This window comes from Trachemys scripta, chromosome 1, assembly GCF_013100865.1.
Source record: "Trachemys scripta elegans isolate TJP31775 chromosome 1, CAS_Tse_1.0, whole genome shotgun sequence".
In the NCBI taxonomy this organism is placed as follows: Eukaryota; Metazoa; Chordata; order Testudines; family Emydidae; genus Trachemys; species Trachemys scripta.
In genome coordinates this window covers 223,266,855-223,288,416 of record NC_048298.1, presented here as the reverse complement: position 1 = coordinate 223,288,416, position 21,562 = coordinate 223,266,855, and the positions used below count along the sequence as shown (strand labels likewise).

The following is a 21,562-nucleotide window of genomic DNA, read 5'->3' as shown; positions in this document are numbered from 1 at the left end:
GTCCTTCCATGAGTGCAGGGGACTGGACTAGATAACTTCTCAAGATCCCTTCTAGGCCTACGAGTCTATGATTCTATTGTTACAGTCAAGCAGGATCAAACAGCAGCAGAAAGCTCCTTCCCAAAGGATTTCCTTTGGAAAACTCAAGAGGTATGACTAATTTGAGATAAGGATCCAGACTTTTACAAGCCAGTTTCTGAACCTTAAATTTCATTCACAAAATAACATAAGACCAGCTCAAACTACCAAGACACATGCATATATTGGAGCTGGTCAAAATTTTCCAAATTTTGATTTTGTCACTTTTTTTAAATCTACATTTAAAATTTTGACAAAAAAGGAATGTTTAAATATCTGCATTATTCCCTCCCTCCCAAAGTTTTGACCATTAACTATAAAAGATCAAAACTATAAAATTCTCCTGAACATTTAAATCATGAGCCACAGGTTCTGTGTGTGAAATTTGGAAGCATTCACCAACTCATGAAATGGTACTGATTTAGAAATATAATCACATATATTAGAATCAGAAAGTTTAAGGCCAGAAGGGACCATCAGATCATCTAATCTAAAATTCTATATATCACTGGCCACCAACTCCATCCAGCACCCACACAGTACACCCAACCATCAAAATTACACAGAAGCATTACAGTCCACAAGAGACTAGAATATTATGTGCCGCAGGCAGAGAATAGGAGGGACTGAGGTGCAGCAATCCCTGAGGCCCTCACAATGGGAGAGTAATGATTAAGTGAGATAAACCCAGCTAATTCTGGCAAGTGACCTACCCCCACATGCTGCACAGGAAGGCAACCCCAATCCCCAAGGTCACTGCCAATTGGACATGGGGAAAAATTCCTTCCCAACCCCATATGTGGCAATCAATTAGACCTTGAGAATGTGAGCAAGAACCAGCCAGCCAAGCACCTAAGAGAGAGAAAATGCTTGGTGCTACCTCAGAGCTCTGGCCCATCCCACCCAATGCCCTATCTCCAGCTGTGGCCATTCCTGATAATTCAGTGTAAGGAGATAACACAGACCAAACCAAACCCAGAGTACATTTAGGGTGCGAGGAAGGAAATCCCTGATAGCCAGCTGAAACCACGAATTTTTAGGAACATAAGACATAAATTGGAAGTGAGTGCCAGGGTTGTTGACCCTTGCCCCCCACCATCACAAACAACCCCATCATGCATTCACAATCATAAAAATGTCCATATCTCTCAAAATTAATTTATTTTCTCCCACACCATCTATTTGGAGGCTGTTCCAGAACCTCGCCCCTCTGATGGCTTGAAACCTTCTAATTTCCAGACTGAATTTGTTCATAGACAGTTTTTATCCATTTGTTCTTGTGCAAACTTTGTCCTTTAGCTTAAATAGCTCTTCACCATCAATGGTATTTACTCCCCTAAAGTATTTATGTATATCCCCTCTCAGCCATCGTTTTGCTAGATTGAACAAGCCAATCTCTTCCAATCTCCTTTCATAAAATAGACCCTCCATTCCCCTGATCATCATAGTAGTGCTTCTCTGCATCTTTTCCAGTTTTAATTCATCTTTCTTCAACATAGGTGACCAGAATTGTACACAGTATACCAAATGAGATCTTACCAATACCTAGTACAATGGCATTCATACTTCACTACCTCTACTGGAAATGCCTTACCTGATACATTCTAGGATCATATTTGCCTTTTTCACAACTGTGTAATATTGGTGGCTCCTAGTCATTATGTGAATAGTCCACACACCCAGGTTTCTGCCCTCTTCTGTTGCTTCCAACTGATAAGTTCCCAGCTTGTAGCATAAATTCTTATTATTAGACTCTACATACATGACCTTGCACTTTGTACTATTCAATTTCATCCCATTTCTATTACTCCAGACTTCAAGTTCATCCATATCTTCTTGCATAATATTCCAATCCCCCTCCATGTTGATGATGCATTTCAACATTGAATCATCAGCAAATGTCATTGGCACACTCCTACTTTTTGTGCCAAGGTCATTAATAAAAATATTGACTAAGACTAGTCCCAAGACTGATCCACTGTTAACTTTCCTCCAGTCAATAATTCATCTTTCAGCAGAACCTGTTGCCTTCTCCCTTTTAGTCAGTTCCTTATCTGCCTTACATTTCTTGTACTGATCCCCGTCCTCCCTAATTTAACTAATAATTTTCCATGCGGTACTGTGTCAAATGCTTTGCTGAAGTCCAAGTAGATTAAATAACTGCACTTCCCTTATCTAAAAATATCAGTTATTTTCTCAAAGAAAAAAATCAGGTTACTCTGGCACAGTCTAACCTTTGGTAAACCCTATTGCATTACACCCCCTTTACCATTTACCTCATGAAGTTAATCATTCTTTCTTTCACAATTTGTTCTAATACCACTGAAGTGAGACTATCAGGTCTATAATTACTCCGATCACTTCTCCCCCCCCCCCCGCGCTTTCTTAAAGATAGGTACAACGTTAACTATTCTCCAGTCATATGTTATTACTCCTGAATAGACAGAGTTATTAAAATTCCTTGCTAAAGGACTAGCAATCTCATTTCCCAGTTCTTTCAGTAATCTGGGATGGAAATCTCCTTCCACTTCCCCAATTTGAGTACATTTAGTTCTTTACATTTGTCTTCCACCTCAAATGTGGCAATGTCCATATCCGACACTCATTTCTAACAACCGTATTGCCTTCATGCCCATGTTTCATATTATCATCCTTATTGAAAACCAATGAAAAGGATTCATTCAATTTCTGGCCATACCTAGCTTACCTTTAATGTCCTTCCAATCCACACTGCATAGCGACCCAACTTCATCCTTCCTCATTCTTTTTTTATTTATATAACTAAAAATCCTCATTGTTTATTTAAATTGCTTGGCAAGAGCTAATTCATCTTGACTTTTAGCAATTCTCACTTTATTCCTACATTGTCTAACCTCCACAATGTTACTTTCTTTGTTAATCAACCCCTTTTTCCATTCCCTATAGGGTCTCTGTTAACTCCTAATAATCTTTTGGAGGTAATTATTCATCCAGTTGGTCTGGGACCTTTCCTTACAATTTTATTCCCTTGCTTGGGATGCAAATTTCAGATTGTTTTTGTATAATTGATTTGAAGAAATTCCAAGCCTCCTCCATATTTAAGCTCTTGAGCTCTTCAATTCAGTTGATTTCAGTAACTAAATTCACTGAATTTCCCCAAATCTGCCCTTAGGAAATCAAAAATCATAGCTGATGACCTGGTATGGATTATCCTTCCATTCCTAACTCAGAGTCAATGTTTTACTTGCTAGTCTAATCGTGGTTGTGGTATTCAAAATCTGGGCAAATCAAATGGGGACATCACACTATTAAATAATCCCATATTTGATTCTGAGCAAAAGACTTTGAACATGAAAACATATCTAAAAGATATGGAGCAGGAATTCCATGTTAGCTGTTAGAAAACTGTAGCAGGACGGCTCACCCCCTAATGGGTGTAGGTCTGATGCTAGCCAATCCTGATTACAGAATGAAGGACTCCGGGGTTAAATCAGGTAATTCCCTATAAAGGGCAGCAGGTGGCTGCAGTGAAGGGGTTGGCTCAGGAAGCTGTGGCAGAGCCTGCAGAGAGAGATGAAAGGCTCCTGCAGGGAAGACCCTAAGACCAGGGGAGTTGCCTCAGGCAGGGGGGCCTGAAAGAGATCCTGTCCAAGCAGGGGAGAGAATGCAAAGGCCTCAGGCAGGAAGGCCTGGGCGGAGGAAAAGAAACTTTGTGCTGCGTAGTTTTAGAAATGGACTTTAGAGATTGATTTTTATCTGCAGTTTTATTTTATATTAATAAACCTAGTCCCCAAGGAGGGGTAGTTTTGACCAAGACAAAGCTTAAAGGGAAGTTTTATTTGAACAGTCCAGGAGGGGAAAGTGAGGCAGGCTGCCTATAGCTTGACCCTCGGCCATGATGGGGCGCATGGGAGGTTGCTGGCCAGGTTTCAGAAATGATATTCGGTAGGATGAAGATTATGTCTAACAATCTGTTATAGTTACTCATTTTACTTCATTTATTATGTTGTTTTCAGCTAGCATTTGTCTGAATTACCATGAAAACATGAAAAAAAGTTGGTTGGAAAATACTTTTTATTATAAAATGTACAGTATACTGACCTTACCATTATAAAATACAGTAACGTATCAGAGTCTTGTAAAGACCAATAATTTATAAAATGAGACCAATCACTGTTGTTCTTTCTAGTCTCATAGTCTGGTTTAAAAATATATATAAAATATATAATAATTGGATTCAACTGGAGCATCCTTACTGGCTGGAAAAGGTTCATTCATTACAGTAACTAATGTCTGAATGTCCTTGATTAGAAATAGATCACTCTTATTTGCTAAATTAATCTTTGAACTGGAAGAGCAGATAGAAGAATTAATAGAAAGGTTAGTAATCATATTCTATAAGGCTAGGTTATGAAACGCACTGCAGGGGATAAAAAAACAGATGTCTTTCCTACAAAATAATAAAGCACTTTTATCACTGTAGCTCACTTATTACAGTTAATACTTCTTTGGTATTTTTAAAGTGCTAGTTAAGCCAAGGCATAGCTTTGGAATATCAACAGGTATGTGTACAGTACATTAGGTCTCAGGTGCTATGGAATGCCATGAGAAATTACATTACATCATGTAAACAATTGTGTTAGCCCCCTCATTTAAGTATTTTTGTTGCCTCTTTCTGCTGCAGGATCATGGTCATTATGAAAGCAGTGATGTACTGCTCATGAAAATGAGAATTAAAATCCCACTTTTGTGCCCTCTGTATCCCTGGCTTTGCTTACAAACAGTACTTTCCTGCTGCACTTGCTTGGCAGTGACTGGGCAGTTGTGTCTAGTCAAAGGGGTTTGTTTGAACTTTAGAATATGTGAATATAAGTTGTTTTTGAATCGCTGCCCAGTATATTTTTAGCAGTGCATTTGTAGAAGCCTGCATCCCTTTGTGTAGATTGCTGGATGATTAACGACCCCTGAGGGTGAAGGAATTTGTTTCCATACAGACGGGACTGAGCTCCTGTTGTCAGATGTGATTTGTCTGGGAGCTCCCATGTTATTTCTGCTTTTGGAATCCCAATGGCCATGCAGTTCAGCTTAACTGCATTGCCAGGCCTGGCGTAGATGACTGGTGCTGGCTCACTGGTGATCCGGGGTGGATAGGCTATCACTATGACTGGGACATTCATAATCGAGGTGCCATACTCTGTCACTGCCTTGCAAAGGTAGGTGCCCCTGTCAAATACAGAAGCATTGCGCACAGTGAGCGAGCCATTCTCTAGGAGAGAGAAGCGACCTATGGATTGAGGGCCATCTAGTACCATCCCATTGGGCAGTGTCCAGGAAATGTGTGCCCGAGGGTTCGGCTGGGTGACGCAGTGGAGCTGCAAAGTCTCTCCATTGATGATGCTTACCAAGTTGTTGTACTGGTTGCTGATTTCTGGCTTGAGACCCACCTTCAGGAAGACCACCCTCTCCGCATAGCCACCTGGGTTCCTGGCCGTGCAGCGATAAGTTCCAGCATCCACTGCAGAGAGGCCACTGATGTGCAATTTCCCATCCCTCTTGTGGTAGAATCTCTGCAAGTGGCTGCCGCTCAGCAGCTCAGTGCCATTGGGAAGGATCCAAGATGTGCTGGGCTCAGGGTTCCCGTGCACTGAGCAGTTCAGATTGATACTGTGCCCAGCCGTGGCAGTGATCCTTTCATTGACCGGGTCCCTGAAGGTGGGTTTCTCCAAATGATCTGTGACCAGGAGCTGCACAATCAGCCTAGCCTCTCCCCCTTCATTCCGCCCGATGCACACTAGCTGCACTGAGTCTGTCTGCCTCACCCCCCTGATGTCCAGGGTGCCATTGCGGTGCACAGTAATTCTGTTCCCATAGTAGGGAGAAGGCAGGATCACTCCTTCTGGGAAAGCCCATAAGATCCGTGGAGCTGGGATGCCTTCAGCTTTACAGTCAATAAGTTTCCGGCTCTCCCTCATGGCTGTCTCTCTCACAGATGTGATTGGGTTGGGATGCCCATTGATTCTAGGAGGCTGAACATTGACTTGGATCCAGACTATTTTCCTGTCTTCCCCAGCACTGTTCCGCACCACACAAGTATAATTGCCGCTGTCAGATCTCTGGGCCTTTTGGATGAGGAGGGTGCCATCCCCATACACTTGATATTTGTCAGACAGGAGAGGAATGGGCCTGTTGGTTGGAGAGAGCCATATCACTCTGGGGGTGGGCTCGCCTTTGGCTTCGCAAGCCACAGTGACCACGTCTCCATAGGGTACATTAATAACAGAGTACGTTTTGTTTCTGATAGTTGCAGGCTCAGCCACCACTTTGACCCGTATTCTCATCTCATCCTTCCCAATTTGGTTCTCAGCATAACAGGTGTAGTCCCCTTCCTCTCTCAGCCCCACATCATTGAAATACAGTGTCCCATTGTTAAAGACCACGTATCTCTTTGCTCGGTTTCCACTGTCGTCTGACTGCATGAAGGTGTTTATCATGCTGCCATCAGGGAGGCCCCAGGAGATCTCAGGGTTTGGCAGACCAGTGGCTACACAGTCGACTTTCAAGTCCCCACCATACATAACCTTGTGGTTATTCTCATTCTTGTGTTCTATTTTGGCAGGTCTCATCATCACGTTCACTTTGAGAACTACATAGTCATCTCCGATCTTATTGCGGGCCATACACAGATAGTCTCCTGCATCCTTATCCGTGACTGCATGGACAACCAAAGTCCCATTGCCAAACACCTTGATTCTGGTCTCCAAGCTAATTTGGGGAAAGAAAAGAGAATGCAATATGAGCTGCAAAATCAGTTTTCATTATTTTATTATTTACTGTAACTCACAGAAAACCCCATTAAAAATTGCAGTGTTGCTACAGCTAGGTAATTAGAATGTACTAGAAATTTTAACCATTTTTTCACCAGAAAGAAAATACAAAAATAATTCTGCTCAGTTGCAACTGAACAATTCTTCTCTGAACTTAAATTTACCCATCTACCGAGTTAAGGATTTTTGATTTATTCTATTACTCTTTTAATGTAGAGTGCATCTACCATACTCTGTAATATTCAGACATGGTAAAACTAAACATTAATTTATATATACATGCATCTACATACCCTAACTATGGGAAGAATGGAACGCTATACTCAAGTCAATTATGAAACAAAACGTGTTACTTCCTCCGGATTCCCATACAACCTTTTTAGACTTTCAGAACAATTTCAAGGAGTAAATTTTTAACAGAGTCATATATTTGTACACAAAATTAATCACTTTATAATGGATCTCTTGATGGCTAAGGTAAGGAGAGAATTATTGTTACACAAACTATACAAAATGCCATTTTGTTGCTATAGCTAAAAGGTATAAAAATGTATTGTGGATAATACAGCCTGCCCAAATAATAAATATGTCATCATGAAATAAACCATGATGAACTTGTTCATTAATCAGGAATGCTGTTGGCAAATAATCTGGCATTATCAGGCAGCAAGCATGTTGATCGCAAAATATCTCTTATCACTCTGTTTATGGACCTCAATGAATGATTGAGTGGCATTTTACATATCTGTGTGGGAAATTTATGTTTTGGGGAAAACATATCAGTGGTATTTATTGCAAATTGTGAGACTGATTATTATAGTGGTAGTGTGATTTTATTTCATGGGCATTAGAGAGAGATTTCTCTTATAGAACCTAAGTAGAGTTGAATTTGCACAGGTCTAGTTACAAGCCATTATTAATGCTAGGATGACTGTACTTATTTAAATAAATAATTGTAGGAAGTATTTCTTCAGCACTGAAATTGTGCTAAGGTCATTTCTGTCTAATGGGTCAAATAGACAAAATATAATGGCTCACAGTAGAATGGGCTCATCTGATTGGGAGGGGGGGAAGGAAGACAGAGCATAACAGGAAAATGAAGTAAATGAAGTAAGTGTATACACCTCCCTCCATGTAATCTCTTCTCCCTGATTCACACCCAGGGCTTGAAATGGGTCTGCCATGTGAGTGTCCTCCATACAGTCATTCTCTCTCTCTCTGGTTCAATGAATAGTTATTTATTCATACAAAGTGGAAAGGCTCCAACAGGGGGAAAGGAGAGTAAGAGAGACAGACTCTATAGGCTGGTGGTTAGGACACTTGCCTGAGATGTTCCTGTAGTACCTGATTTGGAGCAGGGACTCAAACCAGAATCTCCCCCTTCCCAAGTTAGTGCTCCAAACACTGGGTACTGGCTATTCTGGGGTGGGTTTCTCTTCTATTTTTTTTTGCCAAAAAAATTCAAAAGGTCTCATTTTTGTTCCATAGCAAAATGAAAATAACTTCCAACCCCCCTCCCAAATTTTAAATGACATACTTCTTTTCCAGCTAGACCTAGGTATTGGTGCAAGCATAAGTATTAGTGTAATGATATAAATTAACTGATTTATAGAAGTTCTGAGCATCCACGGCTCCTTTTGAGTTTGACCGAAGTTATGGGTGCTCAGCTAGGCCTATACATCTTCATGTGTACCAAACTAGACATTTTCAGTGATTTTTAACCCTATCATTACACCATATACAGTATTTTCAATACTAGGAAAAATTACCAGCTTTGTAAAGATGTACCTAGATTTAATGTCCTTCTTAGTTTTTCCTGAACCTGTAATAGGCCAATGGAGGCTGTGGGGAAGTGGCGCAGGCCAAGGGATGTGCTGGCTGTTGCTTCCCACAGCCTCCATTGGCCTGGAACGGTGAAACGTGCCTAGTGGGAGCTGCGATCGGCCAAACCCGCGGATGCTGCAGATAAATAAACCGTCCCGGCCCGCCAGCAGATTTCCCTGAGGGGCCACATGCCAAAGATTGCCAATCCCTGGTATAAGGTAAAAGCAAACAAAAGACCAAATTTCATGGAGGGAGACCAGATTTCACGGTCCATAATGTGTTTTGCATGGCCATGAATTTGATAGGGCCCTAATCATAAATCTTTTACTGCCTGATTCTTTACTACCCTGGCAGTGTGACTGTAATAGATTTAAATTGGATTTTTTTTTCCATTTTATTAGTGTCATTATTTTAAAATAGCTTTGTACAAGCTTTGCTTTGTACTCTTCTCCTATCAAATCAAGTCAATAACAATACTCCTCTTTATTTCAATGGGCTTTGCATCAGCCTCATTGGAAGAATAATTTAAGCAGGCCACAATGAATAGCAATCTACCTGTGCAGAGAATCAATCATCCTTTTTGAAGGCAGCCTCCATAATATCCGGGGCCAGGGATCCCCAGAAGCACTGCAGTCCAGATGCAGGGTACTGCCGTAGGTTACATCTGTTCTCTGCGGAGAGCTCCAAGTGATCTTGGCATTTGACGACTGCTTCTTCACATAGAGCAGAACTGTTCTCCTGGCTGCCCCCACCATGTTAGCCGCGATGCACTCATAGCTCCCACTGTCCTTGGGGGAGACGTTCCGTATGTAAAGGGTTCCATTGGGGAAGACAAATAAATTCCCATTGACAAATTGGGAGGGTCGGATCTGGGTGCCATCAAAGAGCACCCAGCGGATGCTAGGGAGGGGTGCTGCTTTGGCAGTACAGTGAATGTGAATGTTGTGACCAAAGGGCAAGGAAATATTCTCCTGTTTTTCCTGATGGATCATTGGGGGTAACGCCGCAATGTGAAGCCTCACGGCTATGCTGTCTGCTCCTGCAGTGTTGCTAGCTATGCACTTGTACACTCCTCGGTCTGAAAACGTCACCTCCTTGATAGACAAAGTTCTATTTTCATAGAGCATTATCCTGCTCTCAGTGGTGGTTACTGTCTGCAATATCTTCCTGTCAGGTAAAATCCATGAAATATGTGGGCTTGGGATCCCATTGGCCTGGCATTCCATTGCTACCGTGTCTCCAAAATAAATAGTGGCATCTCTGTAGCGGGAAACTAGCATTTTGGGCTGCTGGGCTGTCACTGTCAACAGGACAATCATTTTATCGACACCATGCAGATTCTGAGCAGTGCACAAGTACTGCCCACGGTCCTGGAGTTGAACATTTCGGATAATGAATGTGCCATTTTTCAAGACTTCAAACCGTTGTATCCTTGTGTTTGCTGTCATCAGAGCTCCTGGGAGGATAGGACGAAAGAAAGAAAATTGGAGAGTTTGTTCTTAAGACAGATAACATTGCACTGAAAGACATTTATAGAAACGTCTCTCTTTACTGCATATTAACAATAATGAAGTAGAATCTAGGAGTGAAGATGAATGGGGAGAACAGACTCCCCAGTTAAGAATGATATATATGGGCAAAATCTGATATATGCCTTCTGATATACTCCTGTGGCTTTAGCTTAAGAATTTGGCCCTGGAGTTTTTGTTGTCCAAACTAATCATCCAAAAAGTCCAAGACTTAAAAACAGTGGGAAAAGGTTCTCAGAGTACAATATACTCTTAATGCTTTGGGGGGGTCAATTAACCTCTTACATGATTTCCAGGAACATTTTACTGATATACCTAGACATATAACATAAAGAACTCTGAAGTACTCTCCTAACTAATCAGTTCCCCTAGGCTCCTCTAGCATAAATTCCAGTCTAGGAGAACATGCACACTTGGATGCCCGGATCTCTTAAAGACAAAGTGTTTTCTTTTGATACATTTCCCTCCTCCTCCTGCGTTTTACATTTTTTAGTGGGGGTAACTTTTAATGTTAAAAATTATAGTGCATTCACAGACTGATCCAAAGGGCAATGAAGCATTGATTTTGGATCAGGCCCTTAGAGTATCTTTTAGGAAAGGACCTAAAAGTCATTTTTATTTCAGAGTAGCAGAAAGTGGAGGTTTTTCTCATATCCATGTGCAGAAATGGGTAGCCTTAAAAAAGACTAAAATATCCTAGTGGTCCAAACTATTAACATGGATAAAAGTGTTATATAGTGTTTTGGATCATTACTGTACAATACTACTGTATTTGTTTTAATATGGAAGTTACTGTATGTGTCCCCTTTTACAGCTATATGGCAGATCAAATGTTTAACTAACTTACCTGTGGAGACTTTTGTCCAAGTAACAAAGGGCTTGGGTTCTCCTACTACATCACATGGGATAACCGCATCTGTTTCAGCAAGGATGGATAAGCTCTGAGGACCTTTCGTGGTAATTTTAGGTCTTTCACCATGTGCCCTGAAGTTAGTTGAAGGTTGAATTACACTTGAATTATTTGGCATAATTCCTCCCAGTTTAGGCACAGATGGGACTTTTTGATTATTATAAAGTACACTTCTGAAGGACTGAATGTTAGAGGATATTTGAGGTCTGATGCTTTGAGAGATGAATGATGGAAGAGTGCTCTTCAAAGTAGTTGTGGCTGGTGGTGTGGTACTTGAGTTGTGGAACAATGGAGCTACTGGAACAACTGTGGCCTTTAGAACAGTGCCTTGCATTGTAATCCCAGCAGATGAGACTTGGATGGCTTTCTTCTCATTTGTATTTACTGGAGGAAGTGGACTAGGCATCACTGGTTTAGGATTCACTCCTAAGTGTGAAAATGTTCTGGTTCTATTAAAGACAAAGGAGATTCCAGGGTTGGGGTAATATGGGATTCCTTGACTCGATAGTCTCCCAGCTGTGCCTCTGTTATCGGGAATATAGTTATTGCCAAAAACTCTGGAGTGAACATTGTATCTGTTTTGTCCCTGATTGCCAAATCTACCTGGAGCAAGTGGGATAGGTCTGTATAATGGAGTGGCTGTCGTTGTAGTGGTTGGCTCTGTTTGAGGAGCATAGGTTTTTCTGTCCTGTGTTGTGTGTGCAGCATATGCTGTTATCTCTGGTTTGTTGGTATAGTGGAGGGGCTGGTGAGTTATAAAATGATGAAATGATCCTTGTATTATGAGATATGGTGGTCTCTTTGTCCCCCTCACTGGAATATACTTTGGAGGTGCTACAGCCGGTTGCTGGTTAAAGATCGGTACCATTCCAGCTGACTGATGGGGAAAGTTTGGATTTAACAATAAACTATTGTTAGACCTAATAAGACCAAATGTCTCTTTAAATTGCTCTTGTTTGTGTTGTGCTTTAATCCTGTTTTGGTTTGAATAAGATGTGGAAAATACGTTTTGTCTTGTGCTGTGTGTGATTGTTGTACCATCAATTTCATCTCCTTTGGTCGCTGGAAATCTTACTTGATTGAATGTGGTATTTTGCTTGGTAGAAGAATGAATAGACAAATGTAAAGTGCTTGAAATTGATGGTGGAGGAGCACCAGGTTTTGTAAATGGAACAAAGTCAATGGTTGCAACTGGAGATTCAGGTTTTTCAGTTGTGTATATAGCAATTTGATCATGATCAAATGCATGAGAGTTGGTTTCCTTCTTGTCCCAGGAAGACGATACTGTTTTTGTCCAAGTTTGTACAGGAACAATAATTGGTTTCTTGGTTTCTGTAGGTGTGAAAGGTTGAGGTCTTGTTGTGCTGAAGGGAAAGGATACAGTCACAATTTCTGTTTGCTGAAGTGGTGTGGTTACTGTAGCTGTTTTTAAAGATTTTGAAGGCTTCTGAAGTTCATCTGAAATTGACAGGTTCTTAAAACTTTCCACTGTGCCAACAAGAGCACTTGAGTGCAGCACAGTGGGAGGTATTGGCTGAGATACTCTCGAGCTGATTCCATTCTCTCCAACTTTTGATCCAAGAGGAATGGAATCTTCTCGAAATTCTGGAGTCACTGAATAACCAGGGCTAAGCAGGCTATTAATGTACTCAGTGGAGACTGAACTGCTTGTTTTTTGTGCCTTACCATCTGTAACTTCATAACTTGTTTTAATGACATTTTCTTCAGACACATTAACTAGTGTATGGTACGTTGCGGTTGTCCGCTGATCTGGTTCTTGGGACAAATGTAACTCTGTAACAGAGGCTGTGTTAAGTCCACCATATGATGATGCAGTTGTGATAGCTGTAGTCACAGGAAGTACCTGGGTTTCACCAGCATTAGAAAGCATTGAATGTTTTGTTTCAGGTAAAGAAGCAGTAGGCCTAAGTGAAAAAGCTGCCTCTGTGTCTCTGACTTTGGTCAACCTCTCTAATACATTTGCCTCTGTAACCAATGAAGAAATCATCTCTAAATGATTATGTTTCTTAATTTGTATTTTAGCATCAGTTTTACAATCACCCTCAACAACAGATCCAGGAGAACTTCTAGTAGCACCTTCTATTTTAGGTGTTTTTTGAATAACAAGCATCTCCTCTGTGGTAAAAGCAGGAGAAGGAATAGGTTTTGGTCTTTGTCGAAATCTGTTTGGTCTTAATCTCCTTCTCCCATAAGGTCTTCTTCTGGGATGCTGGGTAAGCAGTGTGTTAGAGGTAGTAGTCTTTCTAGAGGGAGTTGTAACCTCGGCCATAGTGGTCAGGTTGCCAAATGAAACAGCAGTTGTTACTGATTCTGTTTTTTTAAGAGGAGCAATGGTACTTGCCAAAGTGAATGTGGAGTCTGATTTTGGAACAGGCATATCTTCATGTGCAGCTCCTTCAGAGCTCCCATAGATGCTACTAGACACTCTTATCTGAGTCTCTATATCCTTGTTTGTCTCATTAACTGATGTGAAAACTTGAAACATTGTGCTTAAGTCAATGTCCGTAATTTTAGTCTGATCTGTAGGTACCTCCCTGTGCTGATGCTTTACGACATTGCTCTCTCTAGTAACAAAATCCTTAAATGGAGAAGCAGAAGAAGAAATAGTAGTAGTGGCTATTAAATCTATATAGCTGATCTTATCACCCTGAGAAGGTGAGGAATTTATGGAATCCGCATCTACTTCATTGTGCTGTACATCTGTCTCCAAGGTGGTAGGGAGATTTACAACAGTCTGAGGTTCTGCAAGGACAGTAGCATGCCCTGGTAGCTCAGCAGAAGCGGAAGTGGAAGATTCCAGTGTTGTTGTAGCTGCATTTTCCACTGTGTGAAAACTGCTTTGAATATTGGGCAAGGTGTTTGTTTGTTCATCTAGGGGATCTTCAGTGACAGTGTTAATGCTTTCTTCTGCTACTGGTGAATAATCAGTCTTTACATCAGCATGCTGCTGATCATATGAGTGATGTGAGTGTAAAGTTGGAGAGATTGGAGTAAGGTACGTAGACCACACAAAGGATGGTTCTACAGTGTATATACTTCCAGGTGTTCCTAAAGACTGGCGTTCTATGGAGGGCTCAGTTTCTGTGCTCATTAATGTGGGTTGAGCAGAAGTTGTTTGATCTGGGCTAAAATCTTGTGCTATAACGGTGGGGGAAACAGTGACTGAGAAGATCTTGTCCTCACCCAAGTGTGATACATCTGCAGAAGACTCTTCTCCATTGGCTGCATTCTCTAGAGAAGGCTTCTGGGGGGGACTGGCCATAGGAGAAGGAGCTGTAGTGGCTTTCTGCATGAGTGATGGCAATGTAGTCATTAAAGAAGGGCTTGCTGCTGCTGTTGTTTTAGTAAGATTTTTCCCACGGACCTTTGCCAAAATGTCAGCCCAGTGTTGTGGATTAATCTTTTTGTTTGACATATTTATTCTTCTTCGAGATTCAAATACCCTACGGCCTTCAGCAACATTGCTGTCCTGGGTTCTATCTGTACCTTTCCATAACTTCATTTTTCTCCTGCCTTTCTTGTTTTTTTTAACCTGAACCTCAGGAATGAGGTCATTCTTTTGTTTAATGGATGCTTCACGGTCCTTCAGATGGTTCTTTTTGTACTGGGACTCAGCTGGGACTTCCACTCCTGATCCCCCTTCATCTTCTATCACCCCCCCTCTTCTTTTTCCGGAGGTTTTCAAACCTGGACGCTTCCTCATTTTTATCCTTTTGGATGATCTGTCAGATACCATCTTATTTACTGATACCCTAACAGCAAACTGATCTGATCCCTGCTGATTGACAGCCACACACCTGTAATACCCGCTGTCACTGACATGACTCTTTGGAATTAACAATGTGCCGTTGTGAGACACGTACCCTTTGGATGAGTTTGACAAATCATTAAGCACATGGCTGTTCGGAAGGATCCAGCTCAGCTGTGCATCTGGTATGGCAATTGCACTGCAGGGCAAAACTATTGGGTCCCCTACATTTTTTTCAACCCTCATTACATCAGAGTCAGTGGGCTGAATGACTGGAGGCTGCACTAAAACTCTGTAAGCCATTCTGTCTGCATCATCTCTCACCTGGGCAACACAGTGGTACAAACCAGAATCAGTGTAACCCACTTTTTTGATCATTAACTGGCCGCTGCTGAGGATGGAAAACCTACTGTGTTTCTGATTAAATGGAGCTATCAGCTTACTCCCATCTGGCAACACCCACTGGATGACAGGACTCTCTGATGCTCTCACATTGCATCTTAGCTGACAGTCTGAGCCTTCAATAACACTCTGGGCTGTCTTTGAGTTCTGAGGTTGCTCTATCATCACCCAGCTTTGTCTGTGCTGCCTTATGTCTTTCATCTGAATTGTTTGAGAAAACTGGGTAAAAAAAGACAGCACCACTTTTTTCCCTGTGCTCTGGTGTCTATTTAATTGAATGTTTATCAGTGGTTGCATAACCCAGGCAGGTTCTGCAAGTATTTGAGCTTTGACACCCGTATAATAAAGGGCATCATCATCTGAATCTTGCCGGTACTCATAACTTATTTTAGACTCTTTGCTGAGCATAAGTTCTCTTTGTAATTTAACAGGCACTTCGCTGTAATAAGCTATAAGTTTCCATAATTTTTCATAGTTTTCTCGTTTCATTGGGCATTCAAAATCGAGTGAAACTGTAGCATTGATATCAATTTCCTGAGGATTGATTTGGTTCCATTGAATTTTGTCAGAGTCTGTTGGTTTCTTGATTTCACAGTTTAAGTTCACTATGTTCCCATGCTCATCAGTCATATTAAGAATAATGTTCCATGGAGATAGCTGAAACGCCTCCATAGGAATTTCATAACTGTCCCTATCTTCCTCCTCATCAATGCTGTTGTTCTGTTTCAATTGGGATTGTATAATAGGTTTCTTACAGGAAAGATCTTTCAAGTTTTGAATATCTTGTTTCTGCAGTTGTTTGGGGCTGGTGCACTTAGGGCAGAGTTGACCTCCTTCATAAGCTTTATCCTTCTTGCACTTTAATACACCTGGAAGAAAAAAAAAGATACATTCTAGAGACCAACACAGAATTCTGACATAGAATTCTAGCATTTTTTAGAGAGCTAAATGAATGTTGTAATAATACACATATCTTCAGCCAAATTTTCCAAAGTGGCCACTGATTTTGGGTGCCTTAGTTTCTAGATTTTCAACTTGATGCAACAAAGAGCCTGATTTTCAAAGTAGCTGAGCAACCATGGCTCTCGTTGATTTTAATGATAAGTTTGAATGTTCCAAGCCTCTGAAAATCAGACTCCCATCTCTCGAGTTGGACACCCAGTTATCGAGGAATCTAAGGTCACTTTTTAAAATGTTACCTATATAGCACAAGTCAATTTTTCAAGTCTGTGTTTGTGCTGTGCCCACAAAAAGACCATGCACACTTTTTCACACAAGCAAATGGGCATTTGCTTAAGCAGAGCAGATAAGCTGTGCCTAAGTACTTATTTACTTAAGTCTATCGAACAACAACAATTTGAAAAACAAGATTTTGTAAAGTTTGGAGTTTCATGTCTCCAATATTATGTAGATTCTTTTCTCTTGTAAATTGATGACAAAAATGGGAGCATACCAATGGATATGGTGAACATCTGTAGCATGCGTACACTAAGCTTTCAACATTATCATTGTGATTTATGTGACTGTTACCAACAGTCAAGGCCAAACTGTGGAAAATATCTAACATAGTTGAATGGTTACTTGGTTATTACATGTTTACAGCAACTTTATTAGGTTTGCAGGTGGCATATTTAAAACAAGTTTTAAATGTTTTTTGCAAGTCATGCAAAGGTCTTTAGTCGCAAACTTTTTAAAAAAATATTTGTAGAGTTTCCTTGAGAAATGTAGCACATATTCTTCATTCATCAAATGTTCCAGCAGATTATTTATAATTAGGCTGAAATGGAATAATCAGGGATGCAGAGTAAAATAGTAGACATAATTATTGAGGGAAAACAACACTTTTTTTAATTTATGCAGTTCCCCACACTGTGAGGGCTTGGGGTTTGTGTTCTACATAAACATTTTATGCTTATTCCTCAATAATAATACTGTATTTATGCAAACCTTTCTACTCTATCTGCCATAACCCCTTTGCTCTGACTGATTTGTGTCCTTTCAAGCTATTTGCCAGCAGCAAAAATGGCTTTATCAGCTTTTCCCTTCCTTCACTGGAAGCTAACAATCTTCACAATTTACATGAAGAAAAAGGGGAAAAAATACCAAACAGAAAAGAAAATGGGGCTGTTGAAGTTATGAAAGAGAAATCCTATTGCTTGCCGGGTTCCTTCCCTCCATACAGGCTAGCAAAACCCTTGTCCTCAGACATATACTTGTATTTACATTATTTTGGTTAGTAGAATCCCAGCTGCTTCCTGAAAATTCCATTTGGAAACTCAATGTAAACAGAATATATTGCAATTATTCTGGGTACAAGAGTCATGCTGACTTCTAGTGAGGGAGCAGGGATGGGTGAATGAAATGGGTGAAATGAGGAAGGAAAATAAAGGATGACGATAGGATGAAGGAAGGAAGGGGCAAGAGAGTTTTAAAACTTTTTTTATTTAAACAATGTATTGTTTGTCATTTTGACAGTCCTTTTATGTAAAGCTCTCCCCCACTTCCCATTCAAATTAAACTAGACTATTAATTATGATATTTTAAAAACAAATAAAGCCCCTTCAGCCCCAGAGTTTATTCAGCCCAGTGTTAGTTGTTGCCCCACAAAAAGGAAGCACCCTCAAATCTCAAATGACCATTTTAACAATATTTATGCCCATATCCTGGCATGTACAGAACTTCTAATGAAGTCAGTGAAAGATTTGTATAAAAATAACTAAACATAAAAGTTACATCTATTTGACAATCACAAGAATAACTTTCTTACTACATCCAAAAGTAGTTCCCAACACTAGCATGCTGGTTTAGAAAACAAAACTAATCGAATAAAAATTGTGGCAAACTATTACTGTGTAAGAAAAGAGTGCTTAACACAGTGGTTGAGCCTAAATTAGTGCATGTGCAGAGGAAAGCTAATATCTATCAGGTGAAATGGGACAATTTAAAATAATTTGACACATCTACTGTGTGTTAAGGACAATTTATCTATTAGACTATTAGAAGGCAAACTATCTAAATACAAAACTAAAGATAAATGCTTAAAATCATTTTAGTCCTGTTAGGTATCCCACCCTCACAAGTCCAAAATAATAAAGTTCTACAACACAAAGATCTGTAACAATGTGACCCCCAACAAAGTGCTACAAGCTACACACTATATGAGGAAATCTATGCCACCAGAATCTGCTATGATTGATTACATCTGCTCAACCCACTCCCAAGTGCTATAAATCTTTTGATTCACCTCAGTGAAAGCAACCCTCACACCTTGTCACTAACCCTGCCCAAACCTCTTCCATTGCATCAACCTTCCTGAGAAAAACAGTCCCTTCTTGATGCCCAGTCAGCTACAGCAACTCTTACAGTCTCCTATGAGTCCTCTACCTGTTCTTTTTCATGTTGGTATAACCCCAATCCCACACTTATGTGAGTCCCTAACCTAGCTGACCCTTCCCAGTGCTGCAACCTTCTTGATCCTCCTCATAAGACTTCCAACTTCTGGTCTTCTTTTCTTCTTCCCTGAGATGAGGTTTGCCTGGGAGTGACTGTCCTCCCAATCCATTCTCGGAAATGGCCTTTAATTTCCTCTTTGTTAACTGCAGCTGAATTCGTTGCAACAAAGCCAGCTCCTTGGCTCCTGCACCATGGATAGATCTTATTTCTCTATTAATAGTGTGCTCTACCACCTTTTTATTCCAATTACAATTTTCAGAAATCATGCTTTTTAACTCAGTTGTGACCATGATTCCCTCATGTATAAACAGATTTTTTGCCTGAGATTCAAAATTATTTCTCCATCACATTACTTTTTGGAATGTTTCTTGTTTGCGAGATAGTGGAAAAAATAGAGCAGTCCTTAGGAATTCACAATATATAAGCAGTACAGCCAAGAGAATAACCAATTCTCTTTCATGTGCCCAGCAGAAGAAGGGCATATTACTGGAATGTTGTCACTATAATGAATAGAATAATCATTGATCTTTTCTCACCTCCAGACTTTTTATCCCATTCCAGGAGCCATTTCAAGCTGCAGTCACAGGACCAGGGATTCCCATGAAGGTAAAGATTCTCCAGGAGTGGCATTCCTTGAAACATCCCTACAGGCAGTGTCCTAATGATATTTTCAGACAGATAGAGGTGTTTTACTGTTGACAGTCTGAAATAATCCAGGAATGTAAATGTTGAAAATGTGTTGGGATGAAGCTGCTGGAGTAAGTTTCCTTCCAAATGGAGCAATCTCAGAGAAGTTAACCCATTAAAAGCATTTGGGTGGATGAATTCAATTCTGTTGTGGTCCATGTGCAATCTCATTAAGCTTGAAAGTCCTTGGAAAGTTTGGCCTGTTAGAACTTTCAGCTTGTTGTAGCTAATTTTGAATACCTAAAAAAGAAATACCTAATAGTGAAACAGAGAGCAGAGTAACAGAATAACATCAGCCATTAATGGACATTATTAATCATGATATTATTGTAATTCAAAAGTTTTCAATATATTTGGAACAAAAATGGATAACCTATTGGACAATAAATGAAGCATTAAAGAAACCTACTTATTTCAGTCTTTTATCATTGTATAACTTGTAATTTATTATATTTAGAAACACCTTAGTATTACCTGTAGAGACATGAGATCTTTTAAAGCCCCATTGGGTATATTTTGGATGTCATTTCCATGAATCATGAGCAATTCCAGTTTTGTAAGTCCTGAAAATGAGTTTTCAGATATGGACTGTATGCTATTAAACCTGGGGAAAAAAACACAACACATTCAGTTATATTTCATGCATGACAGACTCTCATGGATTGCTAAAGCTAAATTAACAGAACCTGACTTTCTAGGAAACATTGGATGCATCCTAAAATATGCAGTTAAAGGACCAAATGTTTCAGTAAACATTTTTATAAGGCCAAGTATACTTAGCCCATATTTACATTATGTTTTTTTAATTCAATTTGTGCTAGTTTAGACATAATTTAAAGTAAAAGCAAATGGGAGTTTAAATTCTAAGAGAAGTCAGTTAGTATATTTTTCCATGGAATTCTCATTATGGGAATGGTATAAGTTAATGGCATGTTGCCAGCCTATGACGGTATGGAGACTGGCAAACTACCGCAGTATTGCCAATAGCAGGATTGCCAACAAAGCAACTAACAATAAACAAATGAAGCTTTGTGAAGAGGACTATTTGAAAATAAACATTTGCCAAGCAGTTCCTGAATTGAAAAACCACAGTTACTAGCTCAACTGCTTGCCCTACTTTTACCACGTGCTACTGGATATTTAACTACTGACATAAAATCCAGATACTCATCTTCCAGTTGCAAAATTATTTGAGCTTTCTTTTGAGAAGTAAGGGAGACAGAATTTGCTATTTGAAAACAACTCATTTCAGCTTTTTGAACTGACACGTAAGGTTTCATTTGCCAACTTGGGTGCCTTAAATTAGGATGCCCAGTTCTGCATTTGGGCACACAAATGCCAAATGCAGGAATATCCAGTGCTGACCTGAGCACCAGGAACTCTAAATTAGGCACCCAAGTTTTAAAATTGGATTTTTCATGCTTTCTAATGCTGTAATGCATTATTTTTCAGGAAAAGCAGAATATCAGGAGCATGGAGGAGATACATTTAGATACTGAGATGTATGGTTTTGATGAATTTGCTAAAGATTTCATGCTTTTTTAAAAGACATTTTTAGACCTTTTATAGGGGGCAAATTAATTATATGTTTTGTACCTTCTATTTCTTGATTTCAAAATCATCCATTTCCATTTGGAAAACAATATTTTCTTCCTAAATCTATTGTTTTAATGATGCTTATGAAGAAAACTTTCAAGTCTGAAAACAAATGCAACAGCAAACATGCATAAACTTTACTCCCTAGCACAAACATTATTTGCTCTAATGAAAAGCTAACTTTATAGCATAGCAAAGACCATTGTAATGCTACCATTAAATACGTCACTTTTATAAGAAACACTCATCTGCTGGGTTAACGTTTTCAAAAATGACTACATGGATTATAATGTCCCATTTTCAACAGTGAATTAGGGCTCAACTTTTAAAGGTGTTTAGGTGCCTAAAGATGCAGATAGGTGCCCATGTGGGATTTTCAAAGGCACCTAAAGAAATTGAGTTGCCTAACTGCCACTGAAATCAATGTCCAGATTAAAAATATGATTCAAGTACCTAAAACACTTTTGAAAAATGGATCTTGGGCCCCATAAGTCACATAAGTGCTTTTGAA

At 39.9% G+C, this 21,562-nt stretch overlaps 1 protein-coding gene across 1 annotated transcript in view; it reads right to left on the bottom strand.

Annotated features, from left to right (window-relative positions):
* Positions 1-4,121: 4,121 nt before the first annotated feature.
* MXRA5 (matrix remodeling associated 5) overlaps positions 4,122-21,562 on the bottom strand; it is a 33,610-nt gene continuing 16,169 nt past the window's right edge. The window contains exons 3-7 of the mRNA XM_034757473.1: positions 19,930-20,059; positions 19,305-19,695; positions 11,082-16,184; positions 9,261-10,161; positions 4,122-6,819 (exon numbers count right to left, since the gene is read on the bottom strand). Coding sequence (XP_034613364.1) covers positions 4,911-6,819; positions 9,261-10,161; positions 11,082-16,184; positions 19,305-19,695; positions 19,930-20,059 — 8,434 coding nt within the window. The 3' untranslated portion in view covers positions 4,122-4,910. The remainder of the gene's footprint in view (positions 6,820-9,260; positions 10,162-11,081; positions 16,185-19,304; positions 19,696-19,929; positions 20,060-21,562) is intronic.